The sequence below is a fragment of the Anomaloglossus baeobatrachus genome, chromosome 5, assembly GCF_048569485.1.
Source record: "Anomaloglossus baeobatrachus isolate aAnoBae1 chromosome 5, aAnoBae1.hap1, whole genome shotgun sequence".
In the NCBI taxonomy this organism is placed as follows: Eukaryota; Metazoa; Chordata; class Amphibia; order Anura; family Aromobatidae; genus Anomaloglossus; species Anomaloglossus baeobatrachus.
In genome coordinates this window covers 570,138,490-570,159,018 of record NC_134357.1, presented here as the reverse complement: position 1 = coordinate 570,159,018, position 20,529 = coordinate 570,138,490, and the positions used below count along the sequence as shown (strand labels likewise).

Sequence of the window (20,529 nt, the reverse complement as noted above, 5' to 3'; positions counted from 1 at the left end):
GGCTCTCTTAGCTCAGACGGGTTGGGGAACCTCCCTCTAGGTCTCTCCCTTCCGGGTTGACCCCCCGGGAATCTATGCCTAAGGTTTATGCATTTTGGTTAATGTTCTTAATTCATGTTCATTTCTATGTTTGTCCTTGTCTTCCCCCCTCCCCGATGTTTTTTCCTTATGTGTCCTTTCAGGTACCACCCCTTCTAGAGTCCCTGGGAGCTGCGGCCCTTTGTCGTATGGACCATCTCCTCTGGCCGGCTTCACAGGGGAAGTCATGCCCCCGACGGTATAGGTGTGCCATTAGCTTTTTCTTACTTCTAAGTTTTAGATATGACCCGCATTATCTCTCTTAACGTAAAAGGTCTGAATTCACCCCGTAAGAGGAAATTGCTGCTACAGGAACTGAAAACATCAGGTGCAGACATAGCCTTTATCCAAGAAACACATTTTGTGGAATCAAACACTTTCAAATTTGCGTCCCACCGCTTTCCCATCCATTACTCGGCTTACTCGGGCTCCAAGAGGGGGGGAGTTTCTATTTTAATATCCTCCAGTTGTCCTCTACAAATTACGGGTTCTCACTGCGATCTAGAGGGTAGATATGTGATTTTGGAGGGCCAACTGGGGGGATCCCCGCACATACTGGCCAACATTTATGCACCTAATGAAGGGCAGATACGCTTTCTTAAGAAAATACTCGATCTGATAGGCGGACTGGCACCGGCCTCTACGGTGTTGGGGGGAGACTTTAACATCCCTTTTTCGGAGGTGGCCGACAGACTCTCTGTGGGTGGACACCCTCCATCGGGTGTTTTGAAAAATTTGTCCCGGGACTTTCGTAGGCTCATTAGATCAGGGGCTTTATACGACGCTTGGAGGGTGGACCACCCGGGAGAGAAGGCCTTTTCCTTCTACTCGCATCCGCATCAGACGCACACCAGAATAGACTATTTTTTCATTGACTCACAGCTGCTGGGGCGTCTTGAGAGGGTGGAAATGGGATCCATTACGTGGTCAGACCATTCCCCACTCATAATGGACTTCAAGAAAGATGGTCCTCGACCTAGGCCTCAGCATTGGCGCCTTAATGAATCTCTGATCAAAAATCCCGACACTAGGGCCTTTTTAAATAAGCAACTGGTCAAATTCTTTCAGTTGAACACGGGCACGGTCACGTCGCCGGCAACACTCTGGGAAGCTCACAAGGCAGTGATGAGGGGACTATGCATTAGAGAGGGCGCCAGGGCTAAAAAGAATGCCACAAGCCAGCGGGACTCTATAACGGCCCATCTTAAGCTACAGGAAGGGAGACTGGCGGCTGCCCCATCACTGACTATTCTTAGGAGAGTCATTAGCCTTAGGGAAAAGTTGAGAGACTTGGCAATTGGCAGAGCAGAAAAATTGCTAACCTTTTCCAAACAAAGATACTATGAAAGGAGTAATCAGGCTCATACCTTACTCGCCAGGCAGCTTAAGGAGCGCGCTACATCCTCATGCCCTCAGGCTCTGCGCGACGAAAAGGGCACTATCCACTATCACCCCGCTTCAATAGCTGACATTTTTTTCAATTACTACAACAAGCTTTATAACCTTCCGGTTCCCCCGGGCATGGCTTCGCGCGGGGCTGGGGCACTTGGGGACTATTTTTCGGCCCTTGAGCTCCCTTCACTGCCTTGCGGAGCAGCCGCGGCTTTGAATGAAGAGATTACTACAGAGGAACTGGAGCAAGTTCTGGAAGCCCTGCCTGGCGGGAAGTCACCGGGCCCGGACGGCTTTACTTATTTTTATTACAAGGTGTTTGCGGCGGAGCTCCTCCCACACATGGCCGCCTTGTTTAACTCTTTCCTTCAGGGTGACCCTATCCCTCCATCCATGCTACACTCCCATTTAATCCTCCTGCCCAAGCCACCCAGGGACCCATTGGACTGTGCTAATTATAGACCAATAGCCCTTTTGAACTCCGATTTGAAGATGTTCACCAAGCTCTTGGCGGCCAGGCTTAATCGATGGTTGCCCCAACTCGTGTATAAAGACCAGGTGGGTTTTGTCCCTTGCCGTCAGGGGGGGGACAACACCAGGAAGGTCATAGACCTGGTGGATGTGGCAAATCGGACGAAGCAACAGGCGTTAGTGTTGAGTCTAGATGCAGAGAAGGCTTTTGACCGCCTTGCGTGGCCTTTTCTCTTCAAGACAATGGAGGTCTTTGGGATCTCGGGTGGCTTTATGCGGGCCTTGAAGTCCCTGTATAGCGCTCCTACGGCCTCTATCAAACTCCCCCTCCACATCTCTAAGCCTTTTCTCATCTCCAATGGCACCAGGCAGGGGTGCCCCCTGTCCCCCCTCCTTTTTGCGCTATGCATAGAGCCCCTCGCGGCCTCGGTCAGGAGCAACCCAGACATCTCGGGGGTCCTGGTCAGGAATAAACCGTTTAAAATCTCGCTTTTTGCCGACGATGTGCTCATTACACTTACTAACATCCATGTGTCCCTTCCAATTTTAATGTGCACCTTGGGTAGGTACGGGAGCCTTTCGGGGTATAAGATCAACTCTAGCAAAACGGAGGCAATGCCCTTGAATCTCAACCCGGTGGCCCTGGATTACCTGCGTTTGAATTTTAAGTTTCGTTGGAAGACAGATGCGGTCAAGTACCTGGGGGTTAACCTCACATCTACTTATGATTCCCTCTATAACCTTAACTTCCCCCCCCTTTTCCGAGAGCTGAGAACTCTTTTGAGCAAGTGGTTGCCCCTCCCTCTTTCGTGGATGGGGCGCATTGCGGCGGTTAAAATGAGCTTGCTCCCAAAATTATTATATTTCTTTGAAACCCTCCCAGTTAAGGTACCAATAAAGGAGCTGAAGTCCCTTCAGGCGGCTATCCTTAGATTTATTTGGTGTAACAAACGTCATAGGGTGGCCAGGGAGGTGTTGATGGCTCGGAGAAACAGGGGGGGGCTTTCTGTCCCGGACATCCTAAAATACTATTGGGCGGCCCATCTTAGGAGGATCCCCTGTTGGGTGTCCCTTTGGGCATACAACAGGTGGACTGAGATTGAAAAACTTTGGCTGGCGCCTATACATCCAAACGCGCTCCTGTGGCCCCCGGCCCGGTGTGATTCGCCCCCCCCTCTTCTTGGACCGATGCAGTTCACTAGGGACCTCTGGGCATTTTGCATTAGAAGATTTCCTTTGGCATCCCCCTGCTCCCCTCTGGTGTCCTTCATATACCAACCCTTGCTCCCAAGCAGTCTGGAGTCGGACATGGTGCACCCCTGGCTCAAGGCAGGTCTATTCAGATTTGCAGACATTATAGATGGAAGTACAATGCAGATCCATTCCTTTGAGTACCTTAGAGATAAATTCTCTCTCTCTAATCGAGAGTTTTTCCAATATCTACAGATCAGAGACTTGGCTGGCTCCTTGTTTGGCAGGGCAGGGGCCTCGATTCCCACAGATTTTGAGAAAATTTGCAGAAGGGGCACTGATACTAAGGGGCTGATTTCGGAAATTTACATTTTGCTTTCTGATTCACGGGAGGGGCCCGAGGGGTCTTTTCCATACATGCGGAAATGGGAGTCTCTATTGGGAAGGCGGATACTTCCTCAGGAATGGGCAGCAATCTGGGGAAACGACGCCAAGACGTCAATATGCACACTATATAAGGAAAATATCTATAAAATTTTGCTATTTTGGTACCACACTCCAGATTTCCTTCATGGCATAGACCCCTCCATACCGGCTTGTTGCTGGAGATGCGGGGGAGGCAGGGGCACAATTCTGCACATATTCTGGTCCTGTCCAGGGATAGTCCCCTTCTGGGAGCGGGTTAGAGGGTTGATCCATAAAGTACTATATATAGAGGTTGATCTTGATCCCCTGATCTATGTTCTGGGTCTTGGGAATGGGGGATTGGGAAAAACGGCCTCTAAGCTTTTGTCCCACATCCTTACGGCGGCCAGATGCTTAATTGCAAAGAATTGGAGGCAGCCAGGGACACCCTCACTCCAGAGCCTCAAGTATAGATTACTGGACGTTAGACGCATGGAACATCTCACGGCACTATTGCATGACACAGTTGACCGTTTCCAGGCCGTGTGGGCACCATGGGACTACTTTGCGGGACAGGAGAATCTGTGAGACTGAGGCCTATGGGTCCTATGGAAGGAGCATGGACTCTTGAAACCCTTCCCTCTTCCCTCCTATTTCTCCTCTCCCCTCCTAACCCTTCTCACCTGTCCTGTCATTGTTTGTCTAGGTTCGATAAGAATTGTGAATTTTATGTTTTATTTTATGTATGAAAAACGTAAATTGAAAATCTCAATAAAAATTCAAAGTTTAAAAAAAAAAGTCAAATAATCAGTGATAATAAAAATGTCCCTCAAAAAATAAGCCATTATACAGCTCTGTCAGTGGAAAAAAAAAAAGTTGTAGCTCTCAAATTATAGCAATACAAAACTATTTTTTTTTCTATAAAATAGTTTTTATGGTGAAAAAGTAGCACAACATACCAAAAAGAAATGTATAAATGTGGTATCGATGTAATTGTACTGACCCCAACAATAAAGCTGTTGCATAACTTTTATGACAAGGTGAATGGCGTAATTAAAAAAACCTGATTCCTGAATTGCTCTTTATTCTTGATTCTTCTTCACAAAAACTGGAATAGAAAGCGATCAAAAATATTATGTAAGACAAGCTTGAGGTGCACAGCAGAATGTATACATGTATTCAGTAAGGTGATATATTATGCGAACATTTGGAAACCTTACAGAGAAAAGAAAAGCATTGCACTAGTGATATGCAAGCCTAAATTAAGTTTTACTGAAAAATATCAAATCAGAAAAACATTAAAAAACAAGTATGTGTTGCGCATAGTCCAGACCATAGGAAGAACACAAGGCTGAAAGTATACAATATACAATAGGCAAATGTTCCAAGCTGGCTAAATGTCAATGTATAGTAATGACAATACGAAGCATAGAGCAGTCAAATACCATAAAAAAATGCAACAAATGTACAAAGTACAAAAACCCTGATAATACTGTTCTGATAAATAAAAGACAGAAAAAAAAACAAAAAAATTTACTGGCAAAAAGTCAAGAAATATGAAAGGGGCATAAGCCATCTGTGCAGTTATCAAAGCCCTGAAATGGCAAATGGTCCTTAGACCTGATGCACAGTTGTAAAAATGGGAGAGTCGAATAGCAGTAAAGGTGATCAACCTCTTTTTTGAATTTAACAAATCCAATGCCAGAAAAGTGTCAGCGGGATACCAGCGCAGTCCTATGGTGAGGCTTCGGTGTGTATTCTTTGAGTCATAACAAAAGATGATTTACAGGAACAACAATCCCCACATTCTGGACATGAAAATGGATTATAGCCTGTATGAGTTGTCAAATGTGCAGCAAGATATGATTTCTTGGTAAAACCTTTCCCACATTCTGAACAAGAAAATGGCTTCTCCCCTGTGTGACTTCTCAGATGTGCAGTAAGACTTGATTTCTTGGAAAAACATTTCCCACATTCTGAACAAGAATGTGACTTCTCCCCTGTGTGAATTCTCAGATGTGCAAAAACATTTGATTTCTTGGTAAAACATTTTCCACATTCTGGACATGAAAATGGCTTCTCCCCTGTGTGATTCATCTTGTTTAAAAATTTTGCAGGTTCCAAACAAGAAAAAGGCTTCTCCCCTTTGTGAATTGTTATATGTGCAGCAAGACTTTGTTTGCAGTTAAAACATTTTCCACATTTGTGACATGAAAATGGCTTCTCCCCTGTGTGAATTCTCTGATGTACAGTATAATTAGCTTTCTTGTTAAAACATTTCCCACATTCTAAACAAGAAAAAGGCTTCTCTCCTGTGTGAATTTTCTTGTGTGCAACAAGAGTTGTTTTGTAGGTAAAATTTTTCCCACATTGTGAACAATAATATGGCTTCTCCCCTGTGTGAATTTTAATAGTATGTGCATCAAGACTTTGTTTCCAGGTAAAACATTTCCCACATTCCTGACAGGAAAATGGCTTCTCTCCTGTGTGAATTCTCTGATGTCCAATTAAACTTGTTTTCTTGTTAAAAGATTTCCCACATTCTGAACAAGAAAAAGACTTCTCCCCTGTGTGAGTTTTTTTGTGTGCAACAAGAGTTGTTTTGTAGGTAAAATTTTTCCCACATTCTGGACATGAAAATGGTTTCACCCCTGTGTGAATTTTATGATGCGCAGTAAGAGTGTCTTTCCTGTTAAAACATTTCCCACATTCTGAACATGAAAATGGCTTTTCCCCTGTGTGTATTTTCTGATGGTTAACAAGTTGCGATTTAATGGTATAAGATTTTTCACATTTGGAACATGCAAATGGCTTCTCCCCTTTGTGAGTGCTTTTATGTTTAACTAGAACTCCTTTGTTAGCAAAACATTTCCCACATTCTGAACATGAATATGGCTTCTCCCCTGTGTGAGTTCTTTTATGTTTAACTAGATCTCCTGTGTTAGTAAAACATTTCCCACATTCTGAACATGAAAATGGCTTCTCCCCTGTGTGAATTCTCTGGTGTACGGTAAGACTTGATTTCTGGGTAAAACATTTCCCACATTCTGAACATGAAAATGGCTTTTCCCCTGAATGGATTATCTGATGGTTATCAAGTTGTGATTTAATGGTAAAAGATTTTCCACATTTTGAACATAAAAATGGTTTCACCCCTGTGTGAGTGCTTTTATGTTTAACTAAATCACCTTTTTTAGTAAAACATTTCCCACATTCTGAACAGGAAAATGGCTTCTCCCCTGTGTGAGTTCTTTTATGCTTATCGAGACATCCTTTGCTGCTAAAACATTTCTTACACTCTGGACATGAAAATGGTTTCTCCCCTGTGTGAATTATTTTATGTTTAATTAGATCTCCTTTGTTTGTAAAACATTTCCCACATTCTGAACATGAATATGGCCTCTCCCCTGTGTGAGTTCTTTTATGTTTAATGAGATCTCCTTTGTTAGTAAAACATTTCCCACATTCTGAACATAAAAATGGCTTCTCCCCTGTGTGAATTCTCTGATGTACAGTAAGACTTGATTTCTTGGTGAAATATTTCCCACATTCTGAACATGAAAATGATTTCACCCCTGTATGAGCTATTTGCTCAGCATCCCTTTTGTTAATTTCATTTTGCTTAACAGTTTGTAATGAAGCAGAAGACAGGTCCTGTTGATAAGGAATAGATGATAGAGTTTTGTAGTGAAGGGATGGCTGTATATTTGGAATTATGTCATAATCTTCATATATATATGGCATGATACCATAATCAGCTGCTTCATAATTAGCAAATGTCAGATATCCCTCTGATGCACAGTGATCTGACAAGAAAAAAAATATTTTTATTTTAGAAATGCTGTCTTTTTAAACACATTGTTTTAAAATTCAATTACTATCTAACGAAGACAGTGGTACAAACTTCAGACATCAATGCAAGGACTAATAGATTATATCAGCTCCTTAACAATCGCTGACACTGCTTTTCATGGGGGCTGTTAAAAAGCCTTAATCCTTAAGGCCGCTTTACAAGCTGCGACATCGCTAGCGATCGCACCCGCCGCCGTCGTGCGTGCGTCACGGGCAAATCGCTGCCTGTGGCGAACAATATCGCTAGTACGCGTCACACGCACACACCTTCTTAACGACGTCGCTGTGGCCGGCGAACAAACTCTTTAAGGGGGAGGTTCGTGCATCGTCACAGCAATGTCACACAGTGGGCCACCAATAGAAGTGGAGGGGCGGAGAGCAGACGCATTAAAGTCACTCCAACCTCGTTAGCGGAGGACGCAGGAACGCTGTTGTTTGTCGTTCCCAGGGTGTCACACGTAGCGATGTGTGCTGCCTCAGGAACGACAAACAACCTGCGTCCAAAATGAGCAACGATATTTGGGAAAGGAACGACGTGGCAGAAATCAACGATTTTTGCCGTTTTTCGGATCGTTAGCGGTCGCTCGTAGGTGTCACACGCAACAACGTCGCTAACAAGGCCAGATTTGGCCAGGAATTTCGTGACCCCAGCGATACCTCGTTAGCAATGTCGTTGCGTGTAAAGCGGCCTTTAGTGCCCTTATTCAAGGTGCTAAGGATTAAATGTATAGTGCTCCCAGCAAGTTAAAATCCAGCAGGTGACAGCTGACACCCTGCGCCATTGGCCCCAATCAGTTTTGGAAGTAATCACGGCCACTGAATGCCTTTAATACCATGGTTAATTGCAACAGCAGCATCCAAATGGTTAAAGGGGGGGGTTAAAACACCCCCTTTAACAATATTTCCCTCCTGTCCAACGCATTGCAATAGCGGGTGAGAATAGTTGCCATCACACCCAAGGTCATCTGATGACCCCCAGGATACAGTGGTCCATTAGAGTATAAAAAGGTGGAGTCAGTGAGAAACTGACAGGTCTAAGGCACTGCACTACACCCGTACAGCAATGCATGAGACCAAAGTAAAAAATATTCATGCTCCACAGTGGAAAGAAGTAAAAAAACCTGAAATTAATAATGCAAAAAAAGCACAGAAAACATGAAAACTTGTGCTGCCACTAAAAACGCAGCTTTTGTGTTAAAATAAAAATAGGCAAAAAAAAAAAAAATTATACACACACACACACAATTGGTATTGCCACACCCAGAACGACCCGAATAATAAAACTATCACGTTGTTTATTCCATAAGCCGAACATTATAAAAGATTGAATAAAAAAAATTTAAAAAAACGTTGCTTTTTTATAACACTAACAAAAAAAATAAAATAATAAAAAGTGATCAAATAGTTACCGTATTTTTTGTTTTATAAGGTGCACCGGATTATTAGACGCACCCCTAACTTAGAGCTAAAAAGAAGTTAAAAAAAATGGGGTCCGTCTTATAATCCGGTGGCAGCAATGGTGGTGAAGCGGGGTCACAGGAGGCAGAGGTTGTGCTGGCAGCCGCGGCGGGTTAGTAGCATCAGCCGCAGAGGGTACGTGGCGGCAGCAGCAGTCAGTGGCGGCAGGCGCAGCGGCGTCCGTGGTGGGAGCCGCGGCGGGTCCGTGGCGGCGGGTGACAGGTGGAGCAGGCCGGTGAAGTAAGTGTCTCAGTGTGTCCGCGGTCCCGCTTCAAATGATGGTGCCTGGAGCGGCGCATGCGCAGATGGAGCGCTCATCCAAGGGCTCCATTTACGCACGCGCTGACTCCCAGAGCGGCGTGTGTGCAGATGGAGCTCTCATCCAAGAGCTCCATCTGCACATTCGCTGACTCCCATCGCCATCATTTGAAACTGGGACCGCGGACACACTGGGACACCTGCTGCACAGCCGCCCGCCCGAAGCACACACGCACAGAGTGACAGCGAGCAGGCCGACCGCCCACACAGAGAGGCAGGCGGCACCGACAGGCACCCGGCTGCCCGCACGCCCGCCGCCCGCAAGCACAGAGAGGCAGCCGGCACTGACAAGCATCCGGCTGCCTACACGCAGCCACAGGCACCCGGCCGCCAGAACACGCCCGGTCGCCGCACAAACAATACCCCGGTAAGCTGTATTCGGATTTTAAGACGCACCCCTAATTTTCCTCCCAAATTTTTGGGAGGAAAAGTGCGTCTTATAATCAGAAAAATATGGTATATGGAAAACAAAAATGGTAGAACTGAAATTGCCACACTGTCCCACAAAAAAACACACCCTAATATGGCTCATTCCATAAAAAAAGTTACAGCTCTCACAATATGGCAACGAAAAAGCGATATTTTTTTTATAACGCTGTAAAGCGTTCGTGCGCACCAGGTGTTGGGACCTTGCGGCTTGTTGCTGGTCCTTTTCTGGACACTGACTGATATTTGGACACATTATTTACTCTCCTGATGATGTTGAAACGCGTCGAGAGTGGAGTCCAGATATGAATTTATGCTTGTGTGACTGTTTTGGTTGGACCCTATTTGAATACCTGGGAGGACCGAGGGATCTAATGAATGTCACGTAATTTTGGCAGTGATAAGGGATATACCGTATTTTTCGCTTTATAAGACACACTTTTGTTCCCCCAAATTTCGGGGGAAAGTAGGGGGTGCGTCTTATAAACCGAATATACGGGGGGGGTGTATATATATGTATATATATATATATATATATATATATATATATATATATATATATATATATATATATATATATATATATATATATATATATACACTGCAGGGTCCGCTCTGCCGCGCTGCTGGGGGCAGGTGACAGCTGCGGGCAGCGGCGTTTGATCTCCTGCTCCCGCTCATATAATATGCACAGCCGCTGTCCATCAGCAGCGTGGTGCTGAAACTGCATCACGCTGAGGGGCTGGGGCAGCGGGGCATATTATATCTGCCTGCGCCCTCCTTTGATCGCACATGTTAGATATGGCCCCTGTGCTGCTGCCCATAGTAAAATAAAAAAAGCTTTACTTACCTCCGGCGCTGATCTCCGGTCTCCTGCTGCTGTTGTCTGTGATAAGGCACACAGAGATGATATCACTCTGCCGTGCCAATCACATAACCGGCAGCAAGAACCAGGAAGTGGAGGAGGGAGGACTCGGAGCTCAACTGCGAGGAGGGAGACACAGGGATTACAACGCTGAGAAGGTAAGGAAAGTGTTTTAATTTTATTATGGGCAGCAGCATATCTAACACAGGGGAGATGTGCCATCTATAGTGGCCATGGGCAGCACACATGGGGGGCATATCTACCACAGGGGAGATGTGCCATCTATAGTGGCCATGGGCAGCACACATGGCACACCTCCCCTGTTAGATATGGCCCCCATCTATAGTGACCATGGGCAGCACACAGGGGGCCATATCTAACACAGGGGAGGTGTGCCATCTATAGGGGCCATGGGCAGCACACATGGGGGCCATATCAAACACAGGGGAGGTGTGCCATCTATAGGGGCCATGGGAAGCACAGGGGGACGTGTCCCAGCACAAGGGGGCTATATACAATATAAGGGGGCCATATCCAGATTAAGGGGGGCTAATTTTAGGATGGGGGGGCTATGAGGGACATATACCCTATATGATTTGTTAGATGGACACTGGCATTATAAGATGGACCTCATTTAACATTAAAAAAAAAATAAATTCTCTTTTCCTTCACCAAATTTAGGGGTGCGTCTTATAATCAGGTGCATCTTATAAAGCGAAAAATACGGTATATTTAGACCGAGTTGAAGACTGGTGAGATTGTTCCTTTCATTTAATAATTTTTCCCTGGATATCTAATATCTATTGTTCTGTGGGAATTCTGCTGCTAACGAATTAATGACTATTTTGGTGTCCTTGTGGTTTGATAGGCCTCATAATATTTAGAGGCAACACAAAAGGTGGCAGTTTTGATAAAAAATGTTGTGGCGCTTTCTGCGCAATTTTTGTGTTTTTGATACTTTTAACCACATACCCATTAAAAGTAAAATTTTAGGCGAAATAATTATTTATTATTTTGCTGGGTTACCTAGCTACATCATTTAGTATTTCTTGTATACCCTACCCAGTGGCTATTTTTGTTTAGTTAATATTTACCATCTATACATGTGTGCACTTTATGAATTATGATCTGTATTTATGCATATATGGACTAGATTACCATGTACAATATATATTGAAATTTATTGTTATTGGAGTTGTGCTTCCTATTGGTGAATAATATTTCTGCCATTTTTCTATAATACATGTGACACACTTCTTTAACATGGTTTATCTAGGCTATTTATATGTTCCCTCATGGAGTAGTTTTCCTGTGGTTTTTTTTTATTATTTTAATAATTTAATAAACTAATAATAATAATAATAATAATACAAATAATAATTTTAAAGATTGTGAGGCATCAACCAGCTGCATTATAAATAGCCGTCATGTTTTGCAGAAGCGTTGGTGCTCTGCAATGTGAATATTGGCTGGGACCTGTGGTTCCACAGGATTGCATTACATGCAGAGTCATGGAAGGGTGTGTGTGGCTGATTAAACACTACTTACCACCTGTGGGTGTGGCTCCAAGGGTTAAATCAATCCTGTGTTTCTGAACCTGGAGCAGAGTGTCTAGGGCAGACTGGCTATGTGTGTGGGCTGCAGAGGGTGAGAGCAAATGCAGGGTGTTTTTTCTGCTAAGGAGACCTTCTGGAGACAGTATGGGCTTTAGGCTATGTGCCCACGCTAGAATGTCCCTGCGGATTTTTTTGCCTGAAAATCCGCGACTTTCGCGGCAAATCCGCACCCGCGGATTTGCCGCGGATTTTGATGCGGATTTTTTTTTTTTTTTCCCCATTCAAAGCCAAAAATCCGCACCAAATCTGCACCAAACAATTGACATGCTGCAGATTTTTCCGGATCAAAATCCGCGGCAAATCCGCCGCGGAAAAATCCGCAGCATGGGCACAGCATTTCCAAAATGCCATTGAAATGGCTTGGAAGTGCTGCTGCTGCAGATTTTCGGCAAATCCGCGGTAAATCCGCGGCAAAATCCGCGGTAAATCCGCGGTAAATCCTGTAGCGTGGGCACATAGCCTTAAAGTCCATGTGTAAAGCCTGGCTGGAGCCAGGGGGAATCTGGTAAGGAAACTTGCCACCTTCAGAGGAAGGTAACCAGGACTGAAACCAGTGTCTGAATACACTGACAAGGGTCAGGAACACCTGTGTGAACATCCAACAGTGTTTGGACTTTATATTATGTGTTGGTCTTTGAAGAGAAAGCCAAGGAACAGCATCTTTATGTTATGTGACCTTGTATGGTTTATGGAGCTGTTAAACCATATGGGCTGTTAAAGTGACAAATTGCTCTGGTGTGCTTTAATCCTGCTACCTGACGCGTGGTCCCCCATATACTCGGGGTCCACATTGTCACAAGATATATACTTTTGCATTAATCTCTTTTTTAACCCTGGTGATACATTGCATCTCGTGGATGTCCTGGACCTTCCACCCCCACCAATTGTTAAAAGACTGCTGAGAAATGCATAGATTTTGAGGCAGGGGCACAGAGTACAGGATCAATACAGGCCTAGAAAACCCAACATCTAATTGTTAACAGAAGCAACTACTCACCTGGGCGGTTATCTGTAGGAATCTCCGCTTTACTCCGCTCATCACCCCTCATCACATATGCCTCTGTAGTATTATTATGGGGCAGATCTTCACCCTGAAACAAATATTGTAAAAGTCACAGACAGATGGAGAAGTCCCATCTATGATCAGCTCTAATCCTGCCATCTCCACCGCTCTCATTACACAAGTATAACACATATAATACTGGAGGATAAAACAAGACTGAGCACAAGACCTTCACAGCCGTCTACACATCATAGGGAGATTTCATGGCACCTTCTCTCCATCTACCTGATGATCCTGAGGAACATCGGGATCTTCTTGTTTACAGTCCTGTGGGAGAAGAGGATAAGGACATCTCTCTGGTGTTGTCCTCTTACTGGATAGAACTGGAGGAGACACATACAGGGACTGAATTCATTCCTTACATACAGATAATTATAGGCCGTGTGTATTTAGTCCTGTCTATTACCTGGTGATGTGAGGGGCTGGAGAACCTCCATCATGACGTCCTTGTACAGATCTTTGTGTCCTTCTAAATACTCCCACTCCTCCATGGAGAAATAGACGGTGACGTCCTGACACCTTATAGGAACCTGACACATACAATGATACCGTCACCCCCGATCCCTTCATAGCATTACTGTATAATGTCCCAGCATTCCCAGCAGTGTCACCTCTCCAGTCAACAGCTCAATCATCTTGTAGGTGAGTTCTAGGATCTTCTGGTCATTGATGTGCTTATATATCGGGGGGTGAGGTGGAGGCCCTGTGATTGGGCTCAGGGGTCTTCCCCATCCCTCAGACACAGGGGCCTGACAGCGCTCACTAGAGGTCTTCTTCACTACTGTGTAATCCTGGTTATGGAGAGACACAGTAAGAAATCTCACTCCAGACATTTCCAGAGTCCTCACCTCTCCAGTTCTGTCCATCTGTTATTCCCATAGATAAGAATGGTGTAATGTGACGTCATCAGAATCTCTCACCTCTCCAGTAAGCCGGAAGAGGATCTCTAGGGTGAGGTGTAATATCCTCTCCGCCATCTTGTCCCTGTCCATATCCATCCTTCACGGGGCAATCAGGAGAATCCTCTTCTATAGAAGATCTCCACTGAGAGGATCCGATATTGTAGGGACCTGAATGGGAAGAAGATGACGATGTAACATCATAAAGATCCCGTATAATACAATTACTGGAGATTGTTATCTGTGAGGATGCATTTTCTCTTTCGGTGATTGGGGAAGAGCAGCATAAACCATGTGGCTTGGGCCAATGATCTTTCTTTTGACCCTATAAACACTCCAGTCACTGTAATTTTCCCAAAAATTGCAAAGAAAAAAAAAAGCAATCAAAAATGAAGTAGAAATAAAGTTTCAGACAGAGAAATTGTGGTTCTGAGAAAATAGTGACAGAAACCAGATAAAAAAAAAATGTTCTGAATCTTTATATACACTGCTCAAAAAAATAAAGGGAACACTAAACTACCACATCCTAGAGCTCAATGAATGAAATATTCCAGTTGCAAATCGTAAATCATTACATAGTAGAATGCGTTGAGAACAATAAAACATAAAAATGATCACTGTAAATCAAAAACTAATACAGAATGATTTGGAATAATACTCAAAATCAAAGTGGAAAATCAAATTACAGGCTGATCCAACTTCAGTGCAAAAGAGGAATGAGGCTCACTAATGTGGTGGCCTCCACGTGCCTGTTGACCTCCCTACGCCTGGCCATGCTCCTGAGGAGGTTCAGTAGTGTGTGTGGCCTCCTCATGACTGTATGACCTCTCTACAACGCCTGGACATGCTCCTTATGAGGCGAACAATGTTCTTTTAAGGGATCTCCTCCCAGACCTGGATTAAAACATCAGTCACCTCCTGGACAGTCTGTGGTGCAACGTGGTACTAGTGAATGGAGGGAGACATGATGTCCCATCAATTGGATTTAGGCCTGGGGAAGAGGCAGTCCAGTCCATAGCATAAATGCCTTCATCATACAGAATCTGCTGACACACTAGAGCCACATGAGAGCTAGCATTGTCATGCCTCAGAGGGAACCCAGGGCCCACTGCACCTGTATATGGTCTCATAATGGGTCTGAGGATCTCATCCCGGTACCTAATGGCAATCAGGGTACCTGTGGCTAGCACATGGAGGGCTGTGCTGCCCTCCAAAGAAATACCTCCCCACACCTTTACTGACCCACTGCCAAACCAGTCATGCTGAAGGATGTTGCAGGCAGCAGAACATTCCCTAAGGCATCTCCAAACTCTATCACGTAAACTCTGTCACATATGCTCAGTGTGAATTTGTTCTCATCCACGAAAAGTACAGTACTCCAATATCGAATCTGGCAATCTTGTTGTTCTCTGGCAAATGCTAATCTCCCTGTGTTGAGGAGGACCTTTCCATCAAATACTTAATTAACCTCTTGACAAGGGATTGTGGGAAATATGTCGATTTGCCTTACATAATTCAGGTTTCAGATCATACACATGACACAGATATAAAGATGGCTGCCATTGCCTGTTTCTCCACACCTTGCCTGGAATGCAAGGAATGTCCAAATGTAAGAAGATACCATATAAGGGAAGACCCCTGGTCAAGCTAGAAGACATCACAGACCAAACCATCAGCATGGATGCACCAGATGACGTCCCTCCCATCACCATGGATCCATCCAATGATGTCATAGACCCGCCTACAATGACGCCTACCAATCAGCTCATGGACTAACACATTGTTCAACCCACTGACCAATGAACACATCCGGACTTGCCCCTTTGCAAGGTTATATCAGAGCAAGCTCAGTTGTAATATAGCAGAGCATGGGCTGACTTCTGTCGAGGAAAGATGAATATCCGACTGTGTCTGATCTCATTTTTCAAGCATGCACTCGATCCACCCCATTTAGACCAGGCAGTAGGCAACTAGTGATCTCTGATTAAGAGTTCACCCTAACACCTGCACAGTGTTGGGATGTAAGCACAACACCCACTTGTGGACATCGACCCTCATACCACTGTCATGGAGTCTGTTTCTGACAGTTTGAACAGAGAAATGGATATTAGTGGCCTAATGGAGGTCCTTTTGCAGGACTCTGGCACTGCTCCTCTTTGCACAATGGAGGAGGTAGCGGTCCTGCTGCTGGGTTGTTGCCCTCCTATGACCCCCTGCAAGTCTACTGGTGTACTGGCCTGTCTCCTGGTATCTGCCCTCGCTCTGGACACTGTGCTGATACACAGCTAACCTTCTGGCCACAGCTCACATTGATGTGCCTTCCTGGATGAGCTGCACTACGTGAGCAACTTCTGAGGGTTGTAGACACCGCCTCATGCTACCTCTAGAGGTGAGAGCAATGACAAAATGCAAAAGTGACCAAAACAACAGCCAAAAAGGATGAGAACAGAGAAATGGTCTGTGGTCACCACCTGCAGAACCGCTGCTTTATAGGGGGTGTCTTGTTAATTGCCGATCACTTCTACCTGTTGTCTGTTCCATTTGCAGAACAGTAGGAGAAATTGATTCACAATCAGTGTTGCTTCATAACTGGACAGGATGATTTCACAGTAGTGTGATTGACTTGGAGTTACATTGTGTTGTTTAAGTGCTCATTCAGACGACCATTTCATCTGTTCTGTTCCGGTTTTTAGCGGACCTACTGACAGGACCATCTTTTCAATGTCTTTTGTGTAGGATTTGATGGCACACGGAAGCACTTCCGTGTGCATCCGATCCTACAAAAAAAACAACATCGGATGCTGTATGTCCATTACGTTATTATGGAACATGTCCCATTCTGTTCTTTAATAATGGACCGTGACTTCATACAAGTCAATGGGTCCGCAAAATCTCCGGAAGTCACACAGAGTCGATTCCGTGTGACGTCGGGTGCCCCTGCAGTTTGTGTCCCGCTCCCGCCCTGCAGCTGGCCGCACAGAAGTGTGTCCGCAGCTTCCCGCACAGCAGTGTGTTAGCAGCTTCTCACACAGCAGTGCGAGCAGCTGTGGGATGACAAGCACTGCCGTCAGGAGGTTAGATGAGATCATTTACCTGCTGTGTCGATTTCCGCTGCACTCCTGACATCAGCCTCGTCACTGACTTCCACTGACGTCAACAGTGCAGCAGACTTCATAACCGCAAGTAATGATCTGAGCTAACCTCCTGACGGCAGCGCTCTTCATCCCCTGCAGTGACCTGGCCTGACCTACTGATGTTAGCTCAGGTCACTGCACTGCTCTCCCAGCCAATGGGGAACATTCTGTTCCTCAGTGACTGGGACAGTGAGTATGGTGTGAATCGTCGTGGGACCCCCTTATTGGAGAACGCCAGACCCGGATTTGTTTTTGTTTTTTTGAGAATGAGAAAGAGAAAAAAAAATGAACTTTTTTGAATTTACCAAATAGCTGCAATGAAACAAAGAGTGAAAAATTTAAAAAGGGACCTGAATACTTTCCGTACCCACTGTATGGAACCCATGTTCCCTGTCATATAACATAATGCACCCTGTGATGGTGTGATATTGTGGGTTATGTACCATTTTGTGTGGGTTAATTTTTAGGCGTGGTTCACTGTCCATTATTTGTATTGCTTGTGTGTACATTGTATTGTCTGCAGGGTTATAACTCCTTGAAGCGCTTCTGTCGTTAAGTGTGGGGGAGGGGCCTACAATCCACCTCTCTGTTTACCAGAGAAATTAGTGATTCAGTCTGGCTGAGGAGGAGGCGAGAGAAGCAGTCTGTTTGCGAATTTGAAGAGAGAAGGAAGAAGATTGAACCTCTGAGGGAAGCTGTGGCTTCTTAGAGAGACCTGGACATTTATTTATCGCTTTCTGGACTATATTCGTGTTTCCTTACTAATTTTACCCTCGGTTTTGTGGATTATGTTATGGACCATTTGATTTGCTTGGAATAAATGCTTATTGGATTGCTCACTCATCTCTCACTCTGTTGATTGTGTGATATGGGAGAAGGAGCCCGTCACAACTTGTGGCAGCTGTGGGATCAAAAGAGCGCAGCCTAATGGAGATCCACCCACAGAGTACAGAGACTGGACCGCATCCAGTCTACAGGAGAGAGCCAGAGATCTGAGCCTGAACTACCAGGGACTGAGGAGAAAGGCCTTAATTGATCTACTGGTGGGTGCGAGCCAGTCCACCTCCTTCCAGATGTCTGACGGACACGCACTGGGGATGGGGATCTCTGCACCCAAAAGCAAGTGGTTGGTGTGGTTTGAAGAAGAGATGGCAGCAGCTCTTGGCCCTGGTATATCTCAGCAGTATAAGGAGGAGGCTGCTCGCTGAGCACAGAGGTGACAAGAAGCAATGGAGTCGACAGAGTGAGTAATGTGAGTTGGAGTGTAAATCCAGTGATCCGGGATCCTGTACGGATTACCCGGGCGGACTGCAAGCCATTTGATGAGGCTTCTGGAGATTTGGAAGGCTTTTTCAAGGACTTTGAGCAGCAGTGTCCGGTGACGGAGGTTCCCCACTCTGGCTGGATGCGTTTGTTAGTGAGACTCCTGAACGGAAGCCTGGTAGAGGCTTATCGCACCATTGACTCACAGCAGAACCGGGATTATAACATTGTAAAGCGGACTATCCTGGATTATCATGCTATCATCCCAGACTCACATAGGGCACAGTTCCGAGACCTCCCATGCTCCACGGGGGGGATCGTTTAGGATGTATGCCCATAAGATGCCTTCACTATGGAAGACGTAATGCAGGTATTTCTTGTAAAGAAATTGTTCTATAAGTGTCCCTCAGAAATACGGGAATGGGTCAGAGAGCGCACACTATGCACCTTGGATAGAGCTGCTGCCCTGGCTGATGAGGCCCTTACTATCCGACCGCAATGAAGGGGGCTTCTGGACAATAAGCCACAGCCTGCTCCTGCTCCCCGGCCTTCTCCAGTTATATCTGCCCTTCCAACCAGCCAAAGGCCGATGGCAACCACGTCTCACAATCCTGGGCCCCAACAGTTCCGACCACGCCCTGGGGGAATCAGAGAGGTTATGGGTGCGGGCAACCTGGGCACCTGCAATCCAGTTGTCCCGCAAGGATTCGGAGGGACCCCCACACACCTCTATCTTGTCTGGTACATTTTGTGCACTCCATCCCACCTGAGGAAGAGTTACCACCACCTCCACCGGAGTGTACCGCTGACCCCTGCACCATACATGCCCCTGTTGGAGTGTATGGCCTCTGGCCTTTGTCACCAGGTTCTCCTACTGCCTTCTCCAGAAAGCACATTAGAAGAAGTACGACGCAGAGGAGATGTTATCGATGTGGACAGCCTGGGCATTTGCAAAACACTTGCCCTGCTGGTCGATTGAGAAATTTGCATCAAATCGACCTGTTCATTCTTTACAGCCAAATACAAGGGGGGAAGAGTTCTCACCCCTTCGAGTTGACTTGCCTTATGACTCAGACACTCGTGGTCGACCACTAGGGGTTTATGGGGTGCAAGCCACAGCCCCGAGTTCCTTTCACCATCAAAGTACGCGCTTACAGGAGGTTGTGCTGGATGGACAGAGAGTCATTGGATTTTGTGACTCTGGGGCATTTCTCACAATAGCTGATCCCCGGGTGGTTCGGCCAGAGGCAATACATCATGGACCAGGGATTGTTATTGAATTGGCTGGAGTACAAAGGAGGAATATCCCAAAGGCGACTATAGATCTGGACTTAGGCTTTGGGGTCAAGCAATGTGTGGTTGGGGTGATGAGCGGCCTGCCTGCAGATATTCTCCTTGGAAATGATGTGGGAGATCTACAATGTCGATTTGTGGGTGCAGGAAACACAGTTTAAGTGAAGGAGGACACAAAGGGAAGCTTGTCCTTCCAACTCTACCGCTGTACAAGGGACTATCTACAGCTTCTCCATCCAATACAAACGTGGAAGCCAACACCGGAATGCTGATGGACTGTCCCGGCAAGAAGAACCATAGACTATCCACAGTTGAGCAACATGGACTTAAGTGAGATGGCCAGAGGTCTGTGTAAACCTCATGGCATACTCACTTATTAAGAAGGAGGGAGAGGTTGTAATATTGTAGGTTATGTACCATTTTGTGTGGGTTAATGTTTAGGCATGGTTCACTGTCCATTATTTGTATTGCTTGTGTGTACATTGTATTGTCTGCAGGGTTAATACTCCTTGAAGTGCTTCTGTCCCTAGGTGTGGAAGAGGGGGCCTACAATCCACCTAACTCTGTTTACCAGAAGAATTAGTGATTCAGTCTGGCTAAACAAGGGACGAGAGAACCAGTCTGTTTGAGAACTTTGTAAACAAAAAATACATGGCTAAATTAATAATACACTAAGGGATACACTCCGCAGGTTCCCACAGGAGGGGTGCCAACTTCAAAAAGAGACATTATATACAAAGAGGACAAAGAAGAGAATGGCACGAAAATATTGCAAAAACGTATGTTTTATTGAAAAATATTATTA

At 45.4% G+C, this 20,529-nt stretch overlaps 1 protein-coding gene across 2 annotated transcripts in view; it reads right to left on the bottom strand.

Annotated features, from left to right (window-relative positions):
• Positions 1–4,526: 4,526 nt before the first annotated feature.
• Positions 4,527–20,529, bottom strand: part of LOC142312360 (uncharacterized) — a 70,188-nt gene continuing 54,185 nt past the window's right edge. The window contains exons 1-3 of one of the 2 annotated variants that reach the window (XM_075351294.1): positions 13,305–13,373; positions 13,070–13,163; positions 4,527–7,343 (exon numbers count right to left, since the gene is read on the bottom strand). In XM_075351294.1, coding sequence (XP_075207409.1) covers positions 5,272–7,343; positions 13,070–13,121 — 2,124 coding nt within the window. In that variant the 5' untranslated portion in view covers positions 13,122–13,163; positions 13,305–13,373 and the 3' untranslated portion in view covers positions 4,527–5,271. Of the gene's footprint in view, positions 7,344–13,069; positions 13,164–13,304; positions 13,374–20,529 lie in introns of those variants that run through there. The other variant, XM_075351295.1, reaches the window with a different exon arrangement.